Raw genomic sequence first — 19,764 nt, 5'->3', positions numbered from 1 at the left:
CGCCCTTTGCTGTTTTCTTTGGCCCGGTGTGATGTCGCCCCGTAAGTACGCTGGAAAATAAGCTTGGTCTATATGACCTGCTAAGTGGAAACAGCAAGTGTACGTACCCACGCCGACGACATCGACATCTGGCCTCGAGGGCGGGGCTCGCTAATAAGCCAGCGCCGTAACGGAAATGCATGAGACCGTTGACTGTTTTCCTAATATAGCAGCGTGGGAGGGAGGAGGAGCTTTCAAAGGTTGGGAAAAGCCTCGCTTAGTCACCTTGTTGCTGTTTCCAGGTTCCAAAACATTGGTTAATTTGGTCCTATGTGATTATTGAGACAAAAATAAGTCTGATTTTTAATCATAGTGATGGATTTGACCATGGTTTCGTCAAGGTATTTATGCTCATCAATGTACCATCAACCCCCGAGAAAAAAAAGACAAAAACAAAACAGCAGGAGAGTGGTGCCTTGAAATACAACTTGAATTCGTTCCGTGGATGTGTTCGTAAGTCAAAACACAGGGAATGGAAATGCTGTTAATCCATTGCAGCCTCCTAAATGACAACAACGAAAATATTTGTATTTCTTTTATGTACTTTACAGGAATGACAGAAGTAAATAGATGGTGAAGAATTAAATTGAGTCGCCGATTGTGTCGCGGTACTCTCGCCTGAATTGTGTGCGGGAAGCGTGAGTTCAGCATAGGAGTGTAAATGGTTTGGACGTCTCGATATTTGCCCTGCGACTAACTGGCGACCAGTTCAGGTTGCAGCCCGGATAACCGGCGTTGAAAATGAATGGATGAAGAACTAAATTGCTTTTTGTCACATTTGTTTTTTTTCTTCAAAAGACATTGTGCTGCTCCTTCTGGAGACGAGGTTTTGGCCACCAGGGGGCAGTATACTACAGAATGTAAATGGGGTCAGTCGAAACTCCCCAATCCACTCCTCACTGTCACCATACAGTGCTCATATCTCCAATTTTTACTCTCAATTCAAAGCACGACGTCGGGCGAGCGAATCTCAGAAAACGTGTCAAACGGTATATCTCAAGTAACGCCTGTATCTCAAATCAGACTACGAATGCATTTTGTCCTTTAGATCCTGAGAAGAGCCTATTTTAACGTCTTATTGTTTCTGTCTCCACAGAGCCTCAAGTGCCGCCAAAGGCGGGTCTAAGGTATGGTGTCAAATATTTGCCTAACTTCCTCTTCATGCCCTGCAAACATTTGCCCTTCTGAGTTCATGTCGGTGTGCTTTGCATGCTCCACTGACCCTGCGGGGGCCACATTGTGCTGTGTCATAAGCATGTCTGTATTCAAAGGAGACATATCATGCGTTTGTATCATTCCTCAGTTGTCGCTTGAAGGTGTCTCTGGATCCTCGCCCAGCATAGTTGAGGATCTACCCGATACATTTACAGAAATAGAAATGAAATCTACTTGGTTGTTTAATTTCACACTCGATCGGTGAGCAGGCAACCGAGAGACCCAACTATTTGGATATGAACATATATATATTTTTTTAAATCACGTTTCGATATGCCTCCTTTAAATATGATCACAGCTTCTGAGTTTTGATGTGACGGTTGCCTTTGAATGCTTCTTGACAAGCATTACAGCAGTTTTGTTTGATATGCGTGTGTATGCTGCATGTCGTGTGTCTCCACCTAGATGCAGGTTGAACCTCAAGAAATCATTAAGCCCGTCCCAATCACCCACACGGCTCCGACCGCCACGTACACAAACCCGTCAAGTCAGGCCGCTCCCGCGTACAACAAGACAGCCCGGCCATTTGGGGGCGACAGAGGCTCGCCGGCTCTTTCCTCCGCCCCGGCCGCCCCAAAAGTGGCCTTCATCCCCTCGGAATCGTCGGCTTTCACGCCAGCTCAGCCTCTCGCTCAACCGCCGCACCCGCCTTTCCCAATTAAATCCACCCTCACCACCCCAGACTCGTTCCCGACTCCCCAAGCTAGTCCCGCTCGCTCCACTATCAGCTCCCCGTCCTCCCTCTCGTCCAATTCGTCTTCTCCAGCCAGAGTGACGGCCCCTTCCTCGCACCCCTCTGTGCCGCAGCCGTCCGTCTATAACTCCCCCATCAATCTGTACTCCAACAACAACGCCTGCGAAGTGGCCATGGGGCAAAGGCGAGGCCTCCTGGAGAGCCAGGGGCTGTCCGAGCAGTTCAATGGGTAGGTACCATCATCCAGAACCTCACTGTGCGCTCCCGTTCGTGGTACACAGCGACAAACTGTCTGGACTGACAATCACATCGTCGTCGGCAGAATCCGACATTAATGGTGGCCCGATGGCCCTGGGCCAGTATGACACTCTCAGGCCACCAGATAAATAGGAAGATATCAACACATTTCTTGATTTGGACAAACACCAGATACTGTATTGTATTTCAGGATAATATGGTGTCACAGACTCTCTGATTCCGACGTGAAACGGAACGGTAGCCACTGAAAAAAACTCACGCTGTTGACAGGCACAAATAGAGAAGCAGCAGATTGTGTTGTACGTATGCCACGTCTCAAAAGTGTTTTACCACAATGAAATAGACCACGAGAATCATTTGCATCTGCAATCTAGGTAGCTAGTAGGCTAGCTGTTAGCCTAGCATATTTAATTTTTTTCTTCAAGTCAAACACTTTCTTGATCTCAGTATTTTCTGGCAGTCTACATGCCTTGTGGCACCATTGCTGCCTCTCACAGGTCACTCTTGTCCCGATGACATACGTTCAATTTTTTCGTGGTGTGCCGTGTCGGTCATCTCCAGCACACCACAAACTTAACGAGCAGTAAGCATACACAGTAAATGTTTTCCTTGTCATGTGGATCATAAAAATTGGTTAAGTTAAAAATTGATATGTACGTACGCCGCTTAAGTGCGCTTTAGTCGGCGGTTTCAGAGACAGCTGCGGTTCACCGAGGCTGCACATTATGCTACCGGAGAAAATGAAACGTTCCACTCCATTTTGTCGACAGTCACGCCCTCGTATTCCCCCCGTTTTCAAACGCATCAATCATCACCGGCGTTTTTACACAAGGCACAATGGCACATTTTGTTGAAGTATTCTGCAAGGGTGTAGGTCTTGGCAGTAGAACACAGTGTGAACTTGACGCTACCTCACCGCTGCAGCACAATCTTGGCAGCTTAGTTTCTTTTTTCTGGAGCCACTGGACTCTGCTTCATATGCAGTGGGCTTAATACTCCCATAATAAATAATGTCTGTGTGCGATCTGTGAAGACTCCCCCCTCCATCGTTCTGTCAGACGCTATGAATTAGAAGATTGGAAGAATACTCCAGAATACGGAGGTGATATTGTAGCGAAGACTTTCTACAAGAGGTTAAGGACCATCTCACTAAATGACAATGACCACAGCTTTTAATTGGGCATCTTTTGAGGGGGCAAAACCCCCCACAAATATGACAAAAAAAAAAACAAAAACATCTGTGCGGATCCACATCGAAACAACCAAGTTGCTCCATCCATTTGTCACTTGATTTATTTGAAGCACAACGATCCTCTTGTTGCTGCACGTGTGCATGTTTTGTTGTGGTTTTTCTATGTTCACATTTTCTCAGAAGGGCTGTTTTTTCTTTACTCAAACACACTTATCCGGACTGACTTGGCATCAGCCCTTCCCAATGTCTTTTTTTTTCTTTGCCCACAGGTGGGAGGAGATTCAGACAAGTTAGTCCCGTGAATGATCATTTATCTCCTACAGTAACCGAATGCACATTGCTGTGGTTTATGATTAACAACAGTGTATTTGCACTCTTTTTTTGAGTGTGTGTGTGTGTGTTTATGCGCAGACTTGCGCACACTGATGTCAAAGTCTAATACAGAGTCTGTTTGATAGGTGGATAGATTGATGGGTATCTATCACAGTTATTCATCAACAATGGGGAAAACATCACAAGGGAATGCCACAAGGCCTTTTCGGAATCATTGTTGGTTATTATCCTCAGAAAAATGACTTCTAATTTGAGGGCCCATAAAGTCACCAATTTCCATGCCCTGAAAACGAGTGTGCGCGGTTCTCACATCGCCGCGTGCATCTTTGATATGTCCTTGTCTTTATAGTGCAGCCAGGCGTGTTGACAAGCTCACCACGGGCTCCGTCTGTTTCTGTTAGTGTCGTGTTTATTCAGGGCCCGGCGCAATCACTGCTTCTGTTTAGACAGCCAGACGTGTCGTGGCTTTGATTCATCAGACAGACGTCAACTTTTTTAAACGGACTGCGTGCATGTAAACCCTTCGCATGTTTTTGTGGAGAATGTGGGAGGAAGTACCTGGTGAAAACTCATCCCAGGGGGAACACGCTTACTCCACAAAAAGGACCTGAGCAGAGATTCAAAGCGAGAATGCCACAAAAGAAACAAGTGTTCAAATTCGGTCTAAAACCGAGAATGGTTAACTTTTCGTACGGTTCTTGTCTTGCATCTCACTTCAGAGTGCAGGTGTGCATTTGCTTCTGGAGTGAAGGGTGGCACATATTACAAAGCGCATGAGCACCATCTTGTGGTGGAAATGGGCACATCACCGATACGTATTATTAAATCGTAAAATGGCCCACTGACCTAACACAACATTGTAATCAACACGCAGGAAAGAGTCCGACACGAATCACGCGTCGGCACTGAGTGAAGCCAGCAAGAAGCGACTAATTGAGGACACAGAAGACTGGCACCCGAGGGCCGGAACCTGCCAGTCCCGCTCCTTCCGGATCCTGGCCCAGCTCACCGGCACTGAAAATGGTGAGTGCGTAACTGCTAACAATAGCATCCTAAACTTTTTTTTTTGGGGGGGGCTGTACATTTAAAATCACACATAATCCTGGCTTTATATATAGAGGGCTCCATCCTTTTAGCAATTACCCACAATGCACTACAGGCGGCCATATTGGAGGGCTGTTATAAACAAGCCATACACGTTCGTGTATGGCTTGTTTATAATTACCCACAATAGTGCATTGTGGGTAATTGCTAAAAGGACGGAGCCCTCTATATCGACGACATGACCATGAATACACAAGAACAAAAAATATAATAAATTGTATTTTTTTTTGTTTTCCAGAGGAAGCGCCGGAGAACAACGGGAAGAAGTAAGTGCATCTTTGTCCTCATCCTCGTATACCCCAAACTCATGGTGCCTCCAAATGCATCTTGCCTAAATTATTCATTTTAAATTACAATCTTAATTGAGTTTTGGAGAAATCCCTCTGGAAGGTGACAGAGTATTGTCTTAAGATGTTTAATCGGAATGCTCCTCGTAGCTGACTGCCAAAGCCATCAGTATGTCACTGACTGAAAATGTGAGCGATTAAGTGGAATTTGCCAAAATAACCACAAATCATAGCCAACACCAACAACACAGGCAAGAGTCACGCTGATGACCTCATTTTGTGTTCTGTCCCTGCCTCGCCTCCTCTTTGGTTTCGCTCTCTTCACTTGCCAATCTGTCTCCTCTCTTCTCTTGTCTTTTATTTCTGTGTGATGGTATGACTCAGGGCCACCAAGTTGGACCCAGAAGTTGTAGAGCACAAGTACAACAAGCTCAGGGATTGGCATCATGGCGTCTCCGCAAAGGTGCTAAACGTGTAGCCGGGACACTTGGAGCTGTTAACTATTTGTTTTCCTGTGTATAATAGTGCATATAAACGTGAGAGAATGATTCTCAAACTCACACCAACGATCCCTAAAGACCCAATTCTTCATATGCATAAGACTTAACTGTGTATTTTGGGAAGTACCAGTATTGTTTGTGAGGCTCTTTTTCCCCTTCACACTTTCTGTACCCTCTTACTTAATTTTTCTGAATCCTGTTTCTACTCAGTCTGTTAATTCTTGATGAATTCATCTCAATAAACCTTTCCTCTTTCTTATTTGTCTTTGTTTCATCTTTTAATCCTTCAGGAATATGAATGACTCCATATTTAATATTGACATAATATATAGTGAGACAGATTTTTTTTGGGGGGCTGACACGTAGCGTAAGACATTATTCACATGACGGGCACAGTCGGATTTTCATTATGGCATGATTCCAATTGACTTGACGGACCAAACGATGACGCTTATGACACGATGTGTTGTTTAGGAAGGTATTTTATTTTAGTAACACTCCACTATTCATAAGAAATTGCGAGGGTGACATTTTTAAGTCAAATTTTTAACTCAAAGATTTTTTAAAAAATCAATGAAGTATTGTACTGGCATTAGTGATGGAAAAAGTTTGGAAATTATTTATTTGTATCTCATTTTTTAATATATGTAAAACCTGGCATTTGAACAGGGGGGTGTAGTTTTCCTGCTGCTGTCTATGTAGGGTTTTTTTGTTGTTGTTGTTGGTTTTTTTTTTTTTTTTTGGGTAATATGGCGTGAAACATATAAAGGCATCAATTCTAACAGGACATGACATATCTGTCTACAGTATTCGGTGCTTTTTTTCCGACAGAGGTCAGGAATAATGAAAACAGGAATCATTAGCAGTATTTTGTTGGGAAAAATATTCTCGACCAAAATGAACCCACTTTGCATGCGGGAGTATGTACAACATGATTTATTCCAAGTCTGTATTTATTCCCTAGTGATACCGTGGATGAAACCTCTCCCAGTATGCACACCTTGCCCGCAGCCAAAACATATTCCAAAGTTACGCCTCCTCGGAACGGCAACGTTATGGTGGCTCCCTCCGCGTTCAAGAGCCCCGCGGCCCAGAACAAGCCTGGGGGCCCATCAGGTATTTTATACCACTGTTTCCCGACCCCTTATTGAGATTCGGCTTTTTTTAAATTGTTATTATTATTAGAAATGTGTGTGTGTGCGCGTGTGTGTGTGTGTGTTTTGATTTTTTTTTAATCAATAAAACCTCGTGAACAAAAAAACGAGAAACACTCCTCTCGACAAAACAAAATGTAGTAACGCCTTCTTTCCCACAGAGGGCGCCGTCGTACCTCCATACCGTTCAGCCATAACATTCCTTGCAGGTTTTCTTCCCAACGCTTAGCCGTTCCAAGATTATGGGCTCGATAAACAAAAAACTCAGAGGTGTTCTGTTAATGAGGTTAGATTATTGACCTCCCTCCAGATGTCTTTTAGTTCATACGTTGTGAAATGAAGAACGCTGTTGTTTGTCCACCGCTTGATGAAAAGCAACAGGTCAGCATCATGAAGTGAGCAACATGCTTCCATAGAGAGGCCACTTGTGGAGTGGCTGCTGAAAGGTACCTGAGGGAGGCCACCGCCGGGGACTCCTTTGTCTCACTTTGCCAGTTTAACACATGCACCTCCAATTTGACTCCATAAGAGTGGTGCGAGGCGTGGCGCTAAGCTCTTGTTTGTATTGCTCATTAACTTGCTTTTTATGAGCGCATAATTAAGATGAATATTTCATGACCTCCACTGAGACGGTTTTATTTGATTTCTTTCTTGCATAACCAACTTCCTGATGTTTAAAAAAATCATTTTTTATTTTAATCATTTTGTTTTAGGAAAAACATTTTAGTTTCTGGGTCATCAATTTATAGCTCTTTTTTAACATTAAAGGAAGGTGAGTATCCAAATTAGAATTATTTTTTTTTTTTTGGTCTTGGTGCCATTTGATATAGTTTCTTTCATTTTTTCAAAAAAATCCACGTCTTTGTTCTTGATTGAATAACGTCACCTACTGGCAAAATTCAGGCATCTGCACACTGCGTATCAGTGAGGGTGTGTCATTTCTTTCTAACCCCAATCAGGATTATTCGGCCTTGCAGACGGTCGTCTTCTTTGTCACTCACTGTAAAATGTGAGTAAAGTAGTAGTTCACAGTCAGAATGCAGATGAGTTGCTGAATGAACGTCTAATACCAGATGCTAACACTTCAAACGTGTTTTGGAATAAGCCTAATAATCCTTTCGTTTAAAAAAAAAAAATGCAGCTGTAATCAAACCGAGATACTTTTGAGTGCTGCAGACAAAGACGGCGACTCCTGCTGTGATTCGGTTTTGTTGTGGTCTCCCGCTGACTTCTCGCTTCTTATCTCTCTCACGCAGCCTGACTGCGGTGACACCAGTGGCTTCCCTCCCACCCCGTGCCTTTTACATTCTCAGCGTAGCAACTTTTGTCAAAAATAAGAACCCCCTCGGTGAAATCTAATTTCGCCCCCAGCGGTGCGCATTCGGCATGGAGATGCTGTTCAAAGTAACCGTGGCACTTCTGATACTTCAATCGTCGCGTACTTTGACGCATTCATCACCACGCTGTCGGGATTTTTTTTTAAAGGAATTTAAGGGAAATATGTTGCTCGCCGAAAATTATAGTTGCCGAAGTCATTTTAGTGCTCACATTACAGATAGAAAGTGCAAATTTGCTTGCTATTTTTATGTTTATTAATTTTGATAATCTGCAAATGCTGAAGCGAGCAAATTAGATTTTTCTTGATTTTGGAATTTATTGGGGAGTGGAGGGGGGGGGGGCTTCTTGTTTTTGTTTTCCCAAAACGTTGGGCTCTTAGTCATGATTTTAGTAGTTAGCAAGATTGCTGGACCAGCCAAGACACCTCATATATTTGTGCTCACACGAAAACGACCGGCCTTTTAAACACGTTTACAATGATCGTTTGCATCGTCCGCTATTCCCAAATTCACCTGTTCACATTTTCTTTTTTGTGGAAACTTAACCTCAGCTAGTTGCTAAAAAAAAAAAAAATTATCTATTAGCATCTTTTGTAGTTTTATTTTCCGAAAATGCCACAAAATGGTGCCAAAGTTCTGGCAAATAGGAAAGTAGTAATTTGTGTCACTCAAGTTTGTTGAAATCCTTCTTAGAGACCAACTTTGTTGGAGGGGAGGACCTAGTTTAGACTGAGTTGTTAGTGGAAGAGAGTCGTGAGAGTGCATGTTCATGCGCAATTTTTGGTGCATATTAAAAAAAGAAAATCTGTTTTTATGAATGATTTTATGTTGGTTTGGATCACAGTAAAAACTGCTCTTGGCAATAACATATTTATCAATAGCGCACCAGTTACTCCAGTTTTTTTTTTCCCCTTCTATCAGGAGTTTACTTAGACAAGTACATATTCCAGGCTGCGTAAATCACAGGATTGTGGCAGCTCACCATGCCACGAACAGGAATTGTGTTGCTTCTGTGGACTTGTTCTTGACTGTAACCCCCGTGATAGAAATGAACCAATCACAACGTTGTCACATATCGACAAGAGAGTGACTATAATAAGAAAAGAAAAAAAAGAAGACATTTGGAAAGTAGCGACATGCTTTTCATTGTCACGGTGACTGGAATAGTACCTAAGATTTTAGTTTGTGTTCAAGATGAACTCTTTTATCCAGCCCACTCCCACACTAACGATTTTATACTTTTTTTTTAATATTCACTGAGTCTTTGCGCCCCTCCCCACTCCCAGAAGGAAGCATTGGCAACCCTTATTTGACTTCTCAAACGGTTTCTCATAACGCTCTTTGTCAGCGGTGGGTCTCGTCATGTTTCCCTCCAGCTCTTTGTGCGAGGGCAGAAAAACAGCCGCATCCATCCTGGAAATGTTTTTGCTCGCGGAAAGAGGAGAGGGAGCAGAGTGCATCCCTTGCATTTGTTTTGAGCCGAGAGCCGGGACGTTATTTTCGCAGGTGTGCACCACTGACTGCCGCAATGTTTTTTAACCTCTCGTTTCTGCGGTGGGTGGGGTTTGCTCCGCGAGGTCCAGATGGCTCATGAATCATGCAAGGAAAAGAAAACGGGAGATTGTCAAACGATTCACTTTTTTTTCTGACAACACAAATTTAACCCCTCACCATCTTAAGCTCCACCCCCAAAGATGTGGATGAAGATGTCATATTAGTTTACTCATCGTCGTCCTTGTTTTAGGCTTCTCCAAGGTCGCCGCAGCCCCTTCGTTTGGCAAGGTGACCAACCCCCCTCCCAAAGGCCCGGACCGGCCCATCCCGCAGCCGCACCCCCAGGACCTGAACTCAGTGGTGCAGAGAGCCGAGCACATTCCAGCCGGAACGCGCACCCCCATGTGCAACAAGTGCAACAACGTCATCAGGTAGTCACGGACGTATCGACAGTAAAACAGTTCAGTGTCAGAAAAGTTCCGGGGCAGATTATCTGTAATATAGCGAAAAAATATCTGCAATATAAAAACAGATATGTGCGACTTACAAAATCTGGGATGCAGTGAGACTGCAAGGAAGTATCAGATGCTCGTGGCAAGTACTGACATGGAAGTTTATCGTTGATGTCACGAGTCCTGCAACTTTTTTGACACATCTGGTTGACATGTTTGGGGCTAACGTTTTCCCCGTTTGCTAATAGGGGCCCCTTCCTCGTAGCCATGGGTATGTCCTGGCACCCCGAGGAGTTCAACTGCGCCCACTGCCGCTCCTCGCTGGCAGACCGCGGATTTGTGGAGGAGAAGGGCCAGGTGTACTGCGAGCATTGCTATGAGCAGTTCTTTGCTCCCACTTGTGCCCTGTGCCAGCAGAAGATCCTGGGGGTGAGCTGCTTGATTGTATCGTAGCTGTGGACTACTTGGAAATTAGTAATTGGTGTCAAGGAAGTGTCGTCGAAATGAACTTTGAAGAAAAAAAATGATTCAAATGATCCAAATTTCCTCCTGTTTTGGTTCACAGGAGATCATGAACGCCTTGAAGCAAACCTGGCACGTGTCCTGTTTTGTTTGCTCGGCTTGCCAGCAGCCAATTCGGGGCAACATGTTCCACATGGAGGATGGGCAGCCATACTGTGAAATGGGTACATACAATACCTACATACGCAACATGCTGCATGTGACGTTTGTATCTATTTTTACCCTTTGTTACTATCCACAGACTACTACAAATTGTTTGGCACAAACTGCCACGGCTGCGACTTCCCCATCGAGGCAGGGGACAAGTTCTTGGAGGCTTTAGGATTCACCTGGCATGACACCTGCTTTGTGTGCGCGGTAGGTACCGGACACTTCCTCCGAAAGCCCACCCGAATATACGTCTATAGATAACTATATATATATATATATATATATCGTGGTGGCACAGTGGTCAACTGGTTAGCACATCCGCCTCACAGTGCAGGGGTGCAGGATTAGATTCCGTTTGTGGCCTTCCTGTGTGGAGTTTGCATGTTCTTGACGTGCCTGCGTGGGTTTTGTCCGGGTACTCCAGTTTCCTCCCACATTCCAAAAACATGCTTGGCATGCTGATTGAACACTCTAAATTGTCCCTAGGTGTGAGTGTGAGCGTGGATGGTTGTTCGTCTGTGTGTGCCCTGCGATTGGCTGGCCACCAGTTCAAGGTGTCCCCGCCTACTGCCTGAAGACACTCCAGCAGATTAGAAGATGGATAGAAAATAAACTACGAAGCTAACTCTAACCCAAATATGAGATGTATAATAAAAGAGGTGTCGTGTGTACGTGTGGCTTTCTCTTCAGGTGTGCACCGCCAATCTGGAAGGTCAAGCTTTCTTCTCCAAGAAGGACAAGCCTTTGTGCAAGAAACATGCCCACACAGTCAACATCTGACCCTGCCCCTGCAGCATTTTCTAACAATAGCCGAATTGATAATGACAGTCAAATGCTCCATATTTAAAAATGACTTCACGTGTATGTGTATACTGGTTAAATAATAACGGGTCCATTGTTTTTCCCTTTCTGCTTTCTTACGATTTATAGGTGCTTTTCAGGAGTCTGTTAGCCTTCTCTTATGGTTCTTGGTTTAATTTTAAGACAGAGGACATTTTGGTTTCCCACAGAGCAGGATATGATGCCGTCTATGGGGTCACAAAAAAATTTTGGATTTCATTGCTATTATGCTATATGCACAGTACGGTATAGTTGAAAGCACAACTGGTAACAGACTAAACATTTAACCACCATTTATTTTGAATAAAATACATGATGATTGTGTTTTTTTAGTATTATTTTGTAATATATATTTTACATTTCAATGTGACTAAATTGTATTGCCCTTGTCTTTATTTGAGTAATACCTATACGGTAGGATTTGCCCTAAATGATTAGCAATTAATCCCGGCTTCATTTCTTGTATTTACATAAAACAATTGTAATATATTCCTCCCGAATCTGCCGTGTTACATGCGCCTTGCCCATTTTCACGAGGGGAATAAAAACGGTTTTATGTAATACTGTATATGTTTTGATACTGCTTCATGTTATATTATAAATATTTAGTTCATAAAGTGAGAATCACTATCTGGAAAGGCAGAACGTTTGGCATTGCGCTCACTGTGTAGTGTACGTCGTGTCTGTTGGCCGCTGCGGGGATCGTGTACTTGCACTTTTACGAGTCGCCATAGGTTGTCGCTGTTGTAGCAGGAAAAAGACGCCGGTTGACAGCCGGGAGAAGCAAAGCAAACGCAGCAGCTCGACTCCCTCCCGACAACTCTTACCTACACAACACGGAGGGCGAGGTGGGATCCGTGCATGTTGACAGTGCCGCACCACTTGGTCCTTTTTGGAGCGAAAATCAGAAGGTAAGAATTCTCTCAGTGTTTGCGATTAGAAATGTTAATGGACGCTCTCGCTTGTTCCGAGGAGACAGTGGAAAGGTGAGTTTGAAGATGTTGGTAAATACATTATGTATGTCTGAATACATTACGTCAAATCGAGGTAATAGTCAAATCAGTGAGTTCTCGTGTTAGAGTAATAACATTAAATCAATACGAGACACAAATCAAGTCATTAGAGTAATAACATTAGATCAATACGAGACACAAATCAAGTCAATGTAGACACCCACTGACCCTTTCATTAGGTACACCTGCAAGATGTATCCAAAAATCAGCCCAGTTTTGATTGTCACTCTCTTCAATTGTGTACTGTAAATAATGTATGTATTGACATAAGCATATTTAAAAACTGCTACATCATACTGAAATTTTGAAAGCATCTGAATATATAAGTAAAGCAGGCAGCACGTTGCATTGTGGTAATACGTCTGCCTCACATTTGTTGTTCTCAGTTTGAATCTCAATTTCCAGGGCTACTCTGACTTCCTTCCAAGAACATGTATGTTAGTTTCTCTAAACACTGTCTAAATAAGAATGTGAACGTTTGTCTAATGATGACTAATCCAGGGTGTATGAGACATCTCTGACCAAAAGCTGTCTTTGGTTCACCAAAGCTTCTTAAGTGTTCATAGATTTGAATGTGAGTCCGAATGATTCTTTGTATGTCTGTGCCCTGTGATTGGCTGGCGACCGATCCCGGGTGTACTTTGTCTCACGCCCAAAGTTCCGGCACAGCCGCGACCCTAATGTGGAAAAAGCAGGATAGAAAATGGATGGACAGGCTGTACAGTGAAGAAGTTGTTATCATGTTGGCCTCCAGTCGAGATGTTCTGGCCTGGGTTTGTATCTTACGTTGGTTTTCTTCTAGCTCCCTTGCGCATTCCAGAATGATGCATGCTGTGATTTACGACTCAACAGGTAAGCAGATTCATATACAGATGTGCAGGAAATTCAGACACACTGTACCGTTGTTAACATGATCATTGAAGGACTGGCAATTTTGGCCACTAGGCTTTTCTGGTGTTTGAATTAATGGCACTGAAATACGCAGCAGGCTAACCATTGTATTTTGCTAAATGTCTCAAAATCAGCCCAAGCAAACATTTGATACATTCCTGTGAGAAAATGTGTTCCACAATCCCAATTATGGAGATTTGTTTCCCAGCTGTCCCAGTAAGACCCCTTTGAAATCAAGTTTAGATCAGTGGACACTGTTGGAGTTACCTGGGCCTTTAAGACGGGGCGGGGCTTCCACCGACAGGTGACAATTCACGTGACTTATTTAATTTAAAAAGAAAAAAGGTGTTGCGGTTTGGTTCAGTAGGAAATAACTCACTTCGTCGCCAGCGTAACCCCAAAATGGTAAGATACGTTTGTTACGTCCGCTTTTCTTTGTCAGGTCAAACTGCGTCAAGATTATCTTTTAGATTCGATGCTTGCTTGCTTTGTTTGTCTGCTTTGCTTTGTGTCCGTGGCGTTTTGTTTGCTGACTCGCTTACCGTTAATTGCTGTTCGCAATCGACGGTGCAAACACCTGCTGGAGTAGCGTTTAAACGACGTGGGCAAAAGTTATGAAGTAAAGATTTGCATTTGCAGAGGTGTCCATGCTTAGTTCTGTTTTGTTGGAGTGTTGCCACCTCATGGTTGTTCGGCTGCATTGGAAAGTTTAAAAGATGACTTTGCGTTTCCCGCTTGAATTAGCCAATCGGCGTTTTGCTTCCGGGTTCGACTGCTGGGATTTGTAGTCCTTTTGTTCCGTTCCACTTGTATGGTTTCTCATTGTTTTTTTTTCCCAAAACTTTAAAGGGCCGAGATCAGAACCATCAATAAATAAAGATGAGTTGAGACAAATTCAGGTTTATGCAGATTTCTTTTAATATATTGGACTTAGTTGTAAATCAAGGGTATGGCACACACACATTTGACTCTGAACGAGTCAACATCTGCACTCCTGGGGCTGCACCCGAAGGGGGGACTAATAAGAGACCCCCAGAGTGATCAAAAGACCCACCGGTGGCCCCTGGCACAGGTAATGAGTCCAAATGACTCTTCCATGGCAGGGATGCTATGTCAAGTGAGAGAGTGCGTGGCCAGACAGCAATTTGAGGTCTACCGCATGCTTGGAGTGCACGTTGGATTGTGTAATCGTGTGTGTGTTTACGATGGTGATGCATAGGCCAGGAAAGAGCCGATTCAAATTTGTTTGCAGATGGAGACATATTTATTCACTTTTCCCCGTTTCTGCCTGCTTGCATTGGGGCCGACCTATGCTGCGAGTCCCACAAGCACTTTCGTAAATGGTTTCATTGTTTAGCCTTGGTGAATTGTTGCAAATAATGGCTAGCGTGATGAACTTACTCACTCTTTGATTTATAGTTCAAATGAGGCCTTAATTTGTGCAAATGCAGGACGTTGACACACTACTGACCATTGATTGAGAGGAGGAGAACTGCTGTAAATGTTTAGTAACTGTGATGAATTGATGTTGAGTATGAATGAGAGTAATTTTGATACAACTCTTTAATCTGACCTCTGTTTTTGTTCAAGACAGCCTCATCCATCCGTCACTAGAATGATTGACAGATTAAGGACCAAATGCTCCATATGAGACATCATTGAATTGAAAAGCTTTCATCGTCAAAGATTAAGAAGCTCGTAAGAACGAATGTTTCCTTTTAAGAGGAATTGTTTGCATTTTTTATGACCATTCTCATTGAGGATTTTACCATCCAGCCCGGCAGTGTTGTTACACAGTCCACTCTGGTTCCCATTAGCAAGGAAGCACACGGGTTACCTGCACTGGCCATCTGCTATTTAAGAGTCAACGGTAGACTGTTTTCTCCTAAAGTGCTGGATAAGAAACAAAAGCAAAAAAAAAAAAAAAAAAAAAGAAGTGCAGCAATGACTTCAAGCTGCTGGAACTTTGACAACATGTGGGAGAATGAATTGAAGAATGAAAAGATGCATGACCACAGAGGAGTGTAGTGTTTGGAGTCAGGAACACATTAGGCCAAACAGCGTCAAGATTTTACGGGGCACAGACAGAGTCAAGACTCGCTCTTTCAGGAGTCTAGATTGAGTCAACAACAAGGCACTAAGGAGATGAGGGCAAAGTCAAGAAACCGAGTCTTGAACAGGTATTGCCAAAAAAAAGTTGAAGAAGCCGGGGGTCGAAATCAAGTGAAGACTTTGAGGAAGCGAAACAAAGTTGAGAGCAAGATTTTCAAGACCATGTTCACTTCAACTTCCCTCATTGATATGTTTTGGGAAATGTGGGGGAGAAGCTGGAATGTCTGGCGAAAACCCACACAAGCAAACTGGAAGCTCCACACGGGAACTTTTCAACACCAAATCTCTCAACTTTGAGGCGCACGTGACACTCTAGAGCTCCTTTTAGTAACTTGTGTTCATTTGAATCTGATCACTTGATGGGAAGCTCCCTGTCCTTTTTCTTTCATTTTTTTTGGTGAATTCAAAAAAAATGATACGAACAAAAAGAAGACTATTATGTCGGCACTCTCGTGACAGATATCACATCGACCCTGGAACACACACTCGAGCGGTTTCACTTTGACGACATCGTGACGAAAGTGATATCCAAAGCTAAAAGCTGTATTGATCCAACCAAGACCGGGTGTTCGTTTTCCTTCAGCGGTGGTCGTGGAAGGGTATAGATTCTGGCATAAACTGGTGAGGTTTGTTTGACCTCCAAAAGAGGCACGCTAATTGACACTCTGCTGGACACCATTTGCGCTTTGTAAAATAAACCACAGGACAACGAATCGTGTTTTTCGAAATGATCAAACGTGATCGACCAAGTCAAGACCTCGAATTGAAGGCGCTGAGACCAAGGTTCTGCTATAAAAAATAAAAACGCGATCTTGAACGCTGCCATAAAGTTCAGCTTTACAGATACCACCAACACCCAACTCGAGTTATTTCAAGTAGCGCTCAACGTTCTGTCCGTTACCGGTTTTGCCTTCCCTTTCGCAGCCTCGAACTATTTGAGAGACTTTTTTAACCAAACATAACTTTTAATGTGCATCCCGAAAATGGCTTTGGACTATTTTTTTGGACTATTTTCTTAAAAAAAAAAAATAAATAAATAAAATAAATAAAAGCGCCTAGCGAGTTTGATTCCCATTTTGAGAGCCACGCTAGCATGTTGAAACATTCTTCTTTTCATTAAACATTTTTTTTTGTGTGTCCTTGCTTACATTCAAGCACATACCAAGGAGAGGAAGAAGCAATCGTAGCAAGAAGAGGAAGAAGAGAAAGTTTGTTCGTTTGATGAAGTGCCTGGTGTCATCGCGTTGTTCTGGGTGAGTCACGATTTTAGTTTAGTCAAGTATTTCTTACTGTTACCATTGATAAAGAAATGGTTGCTAGAAATGTTTTTGTTTTCCAAAAACATTCCAATATGACTGAGGCAGTTAGGCTAGGAGGCTAACTCAAGTGAGTGACTACATAAAAATACATATCGACTCGATTTCAATCGAGCCACTCCTTTCAGCTTTACTCTTGTATCAGTACTCTGTGTTCAATATAAAACGGTATTTTGTGATGTGGGATTAAGTTAAAAGATGTCCTCCAATGGTGAGTTGTGCGGGCAATTTGCACGTCTATCCATGTCGGCTCCCGTTTGCTCCTTTGCTCGCTCGCTGGCTCCTTGGTGTTGCAGCTCTCACATTGTGACAGCTGCGCCGCTTTGTTGATTCCGCCAACAGGCCGAATGAATTTTTTTTCCCTGCTTGACTGCCACTGAGCCTTTGTGGTTTGGCCTCAAGTGACGTTCACGCGTGGCAGGTCTTCGCTGTGCCGAATGTTGTTGGAGATGTTGAATCGTGTCGTTGTTCTTTCGTGGCTTGGTCACTGTGTGTTTTTTTTTTTTTTTTTTTTTTTTTTTAGCCACCGCAACTCGCTCGAAGAGTCAAGGACAACCTGTTTTGTTTTAAAAACATGTTAGTCACTGTAAAATGTGAGCCGACAACGAAACACTGCTTTAAGATACAAGCTTGTGTATCTCAAATCATCTTTTCGATTCACATGAATGAAAATGCTATTAATTGGTTTCAGCTTCACCCAATAACGAACAAAAATATTTGTAATTTGTCTTTTAATAATAAAAAAAAAATGCACTCGATATTAGTATACTAAAAAATACAGTCATGACATAATGTAGAATGTAAATAAATTAAAGGGCCTTTTGCTATATTTTTATGTCACTTAAAATTACGTAAATGCTATAACACCCCTCAGGTGTGTTTCTATTCCACGGTTTTCACTGGTCGAGGGGTTGTATATTGATTGACCTTATAGCAAAAGCGAAATACAACTAAACTGTTCTTGGGCATCTTGGGAAACGCTGCTCGATGGGGTTTATGTCTGGAAAATGACTTGACGGATTTGAAACCTCCCACTTGCTAACATAAATATTGGAACTGGTGAGTTGGAATCAAATGTGCTGACTTTGAAGCATTATTGTTGTTTCAAATTAATGTGGGTTAAAAAAAAAAAAAAAAAAGACTGAGCCACACAATATTGGCCCTTCGTCCGCTGAAAGCTTCATCTTTAGTTCCGCTGCTGTCAAACCCGAGAAGGGCCCCCTCTTGCTCGACTGGCTGCATCAGCGGCTCTGAGAGCTTTAGCTAGCCCGGATCAGATGACAAAAAAAAAAAAGAGTAAGAGCGAGCTAACCTGCTACAGGTCGGATTGTTGTTGCAGGTGCGGTGGCAGGGCAGACTCAGCTGTTCATGATGCCCGCATCACAGAACTCCATACCGAGAGCTGCGGTCGCGCGTGACCGGTCGCCCGTTAACACGCCAGGATTCACAGATGAGGAATTTTTTTTAGGAGGGTTCCTTGTTCCGATCCATTCCACAGCATTTTTTCCAAGCAAGAGTTGTTGTTGTAAATTAGAGTTTGTGCACTCCCATTTCATTGACTCTGCCAAAGCACAAATGAGCCCCAATCAGAAGATGACAGATGGGCAATGATAAATTGCCAATTTTTTTTTTTTTTTTTTGCCGGGGCCATCTAACGTGGGCATCCAAGTTTGGTGATTCTTTTCTCAATTCTGGGAGAGTTTAAATATTATTAGCCCCACATCGAAAACTGAATAATTGGATTCAAGGTGAAACTTCTTCATCAACTCAGGATTGATATAAAATCGGTGTTTGATTTTTTTTGACGGAGGCCGCGGCTAACCTCCACTGGCTCGACTCCTTGGCTGGACTCGGAGGGCGTTAAGGTTTCGTTACGCACAGCTCGACATCCCGCCCGCTCGCACGTACCCTATTTGCACGGAGAAACGATGCTAATCATGTCACTCCGGAGAGAGCGAATTGGCCGCGCCATCTTGATTTTTCTCCCGGTAACCCTCTCACCGTAGGCAAGCAAATAATAATAAAAAGAAGAAGAAGGGAAAGGGGGGTCGGGTCAGAGACAGAATCCTGAGGGGCCGCGCTCGAGCTAAGTCCCTTAAATTGAACCTTCATTGGGGGGTTCAAAAGGACAAGCTGAGATGTGAAGGAGGAAGGGGGAAACTGTCGTTCCTCTGGTCAAGACAAGCCCCAAGGCTTCCTTCTCAGGGATCTGACTTCTGTCTGAGTAAACATGTCTGGAATGGTGCGCGCCATGGGTCTGGTGTGCGTGTGTGTGTCAAGTGCGCTCCATGTGAAGTGTAGCTCACACACTCTGGAGGTGGAGGCATGATCGGGATAGAGTATCAGAATGTCTCGCTAGACTCCTGTGCTGCACCGTGACTGTGTTTGGTATGCGACTCGGCGTAAGGCACACTTTCAAAACACGGCGCGTCATCTCCAAGGTCCGGTACAGTCTGTTGTTGACGTCGCTTTGTTTTTTTTTTTTTGGAGTGGGTTTTTCCCCATTGGAAAATATGTTGCCGTCATTCATACAACCAATATTGACTGTCCAGGGCATTTCTTGTTTTTAACTGTGAGTCCCATTCACCAAACTGCTGTGGCCTTCATTTGCCCACATGTGAGTGCATTGCAGTAGCTTCAATCGGTCGTAATTCAAATCATCTAAAATAGAGCTATTTTTCGTAGCGTACTCTCGAGATCTGCGATGACGGGCAGAAATTTCTATCCCGAAACAGTCGAATTAATATTTTTCTCTCAAATAACATGAAATTAATCGCACTTTTCAGGGAACCTTCCTCTGTTTATTTATAAAATACGGATTTGATAGCCCTTTCACCCCCCCCCCCAAAAATTATACCGTA

At 43.3% G+C, this 19,764-nt stretch overlaps 2 protein-coding genes across 3 annotated transcripts in view; both read left to right on the top strand.

Moving 5' to 3' along the window:
* Positions 1-12,137, top strand: part of pdlim5b (PDZ and LIM domain 5b) — a 30,468-nt gene extending 18,331 nt beyond the window's left edge. The window contains exons 4-13 of one of the 2 annotated variants that reach the window (XM_019887083.1): positions 1,136-1,166; positions 3,668-3,687; positions 4,606-4,754; positions 5,074-5,101; positions 6,587-6,738; positions 9,858-10,038; positions 10,308-10,488; positions 10,625-10,745; positions 10,823-10,938; positions 11,422-12,137. In XM_019887083.1, coding sequence (XP_019742642.1) covers positions 1,136-1,166; positions 3,668-3,687; positions 4,606-4,754; positions 5,074-5,101; positions 6,587-6,738; positions 9,858-10,038; positions 10,308-10,488; positions 10,625-10,745; positions 10,823-10,938; positions 11,422-11,511 — 1,069 coding nt within the window. In that variant the 3' untranslated portion in view covers positions 11,512-12,137. Of the gene's footprint in view, positions 1-1,135; positions 1,167-1,659; positions 2,178-3,667; positions 3,688-4,605; positions 4,755-5,073; positions 5,102-6,586; positions 6,739-9,857; positions 10,039-10,307; positions 10,489-10,624; positions 10,746-10,822; positions 10,939-11,421 lie in introns of both variants that reach the window. The other variant, XM_019887082.1, reaches the window with a different exon arrangement.
* A 140-nt stretch (positions 12,138-12,277) lies between these two features.
* Positions 12,278-19,764, top strand: part of bmpr1bb (bone morphogenetic protein receptor, type IBb) — a 29,309-nt gene continuing 21,822 nt past the window's right edge. The window contains exons 1-2 of the mRNA XM_019887084.1: positions 12,278-12,482; positions 16,743-16,840. The gene's annotated coding sequence lies outside the window, so the exon portion shown is untranslated. The remainder of the gene's footprint in view (positions 12,483-16,742; positions 16,841-19,764) is intronic.

This window comes from Hippocampus comes, unplaced genomic scaffold (genome assembly GCF_001891065.2).
Source record: "Hippocampus comes isolate QL1 unplaced genomic scaffold, H_comes_QL1_v1.1 scaffold54, whole genome shotgun sequence".
Lineage (NCBI taxonomy): Eukaryota > Metazoa > Chordata > Actinopteri > Syngnathiformes > Syngnathidae > Hippocampus > Hippocampus comes.
Note: the sequence above shows the minus strand (reverse complement) of the source record. Positions and strands in the feature narration are given on the sequence as shown.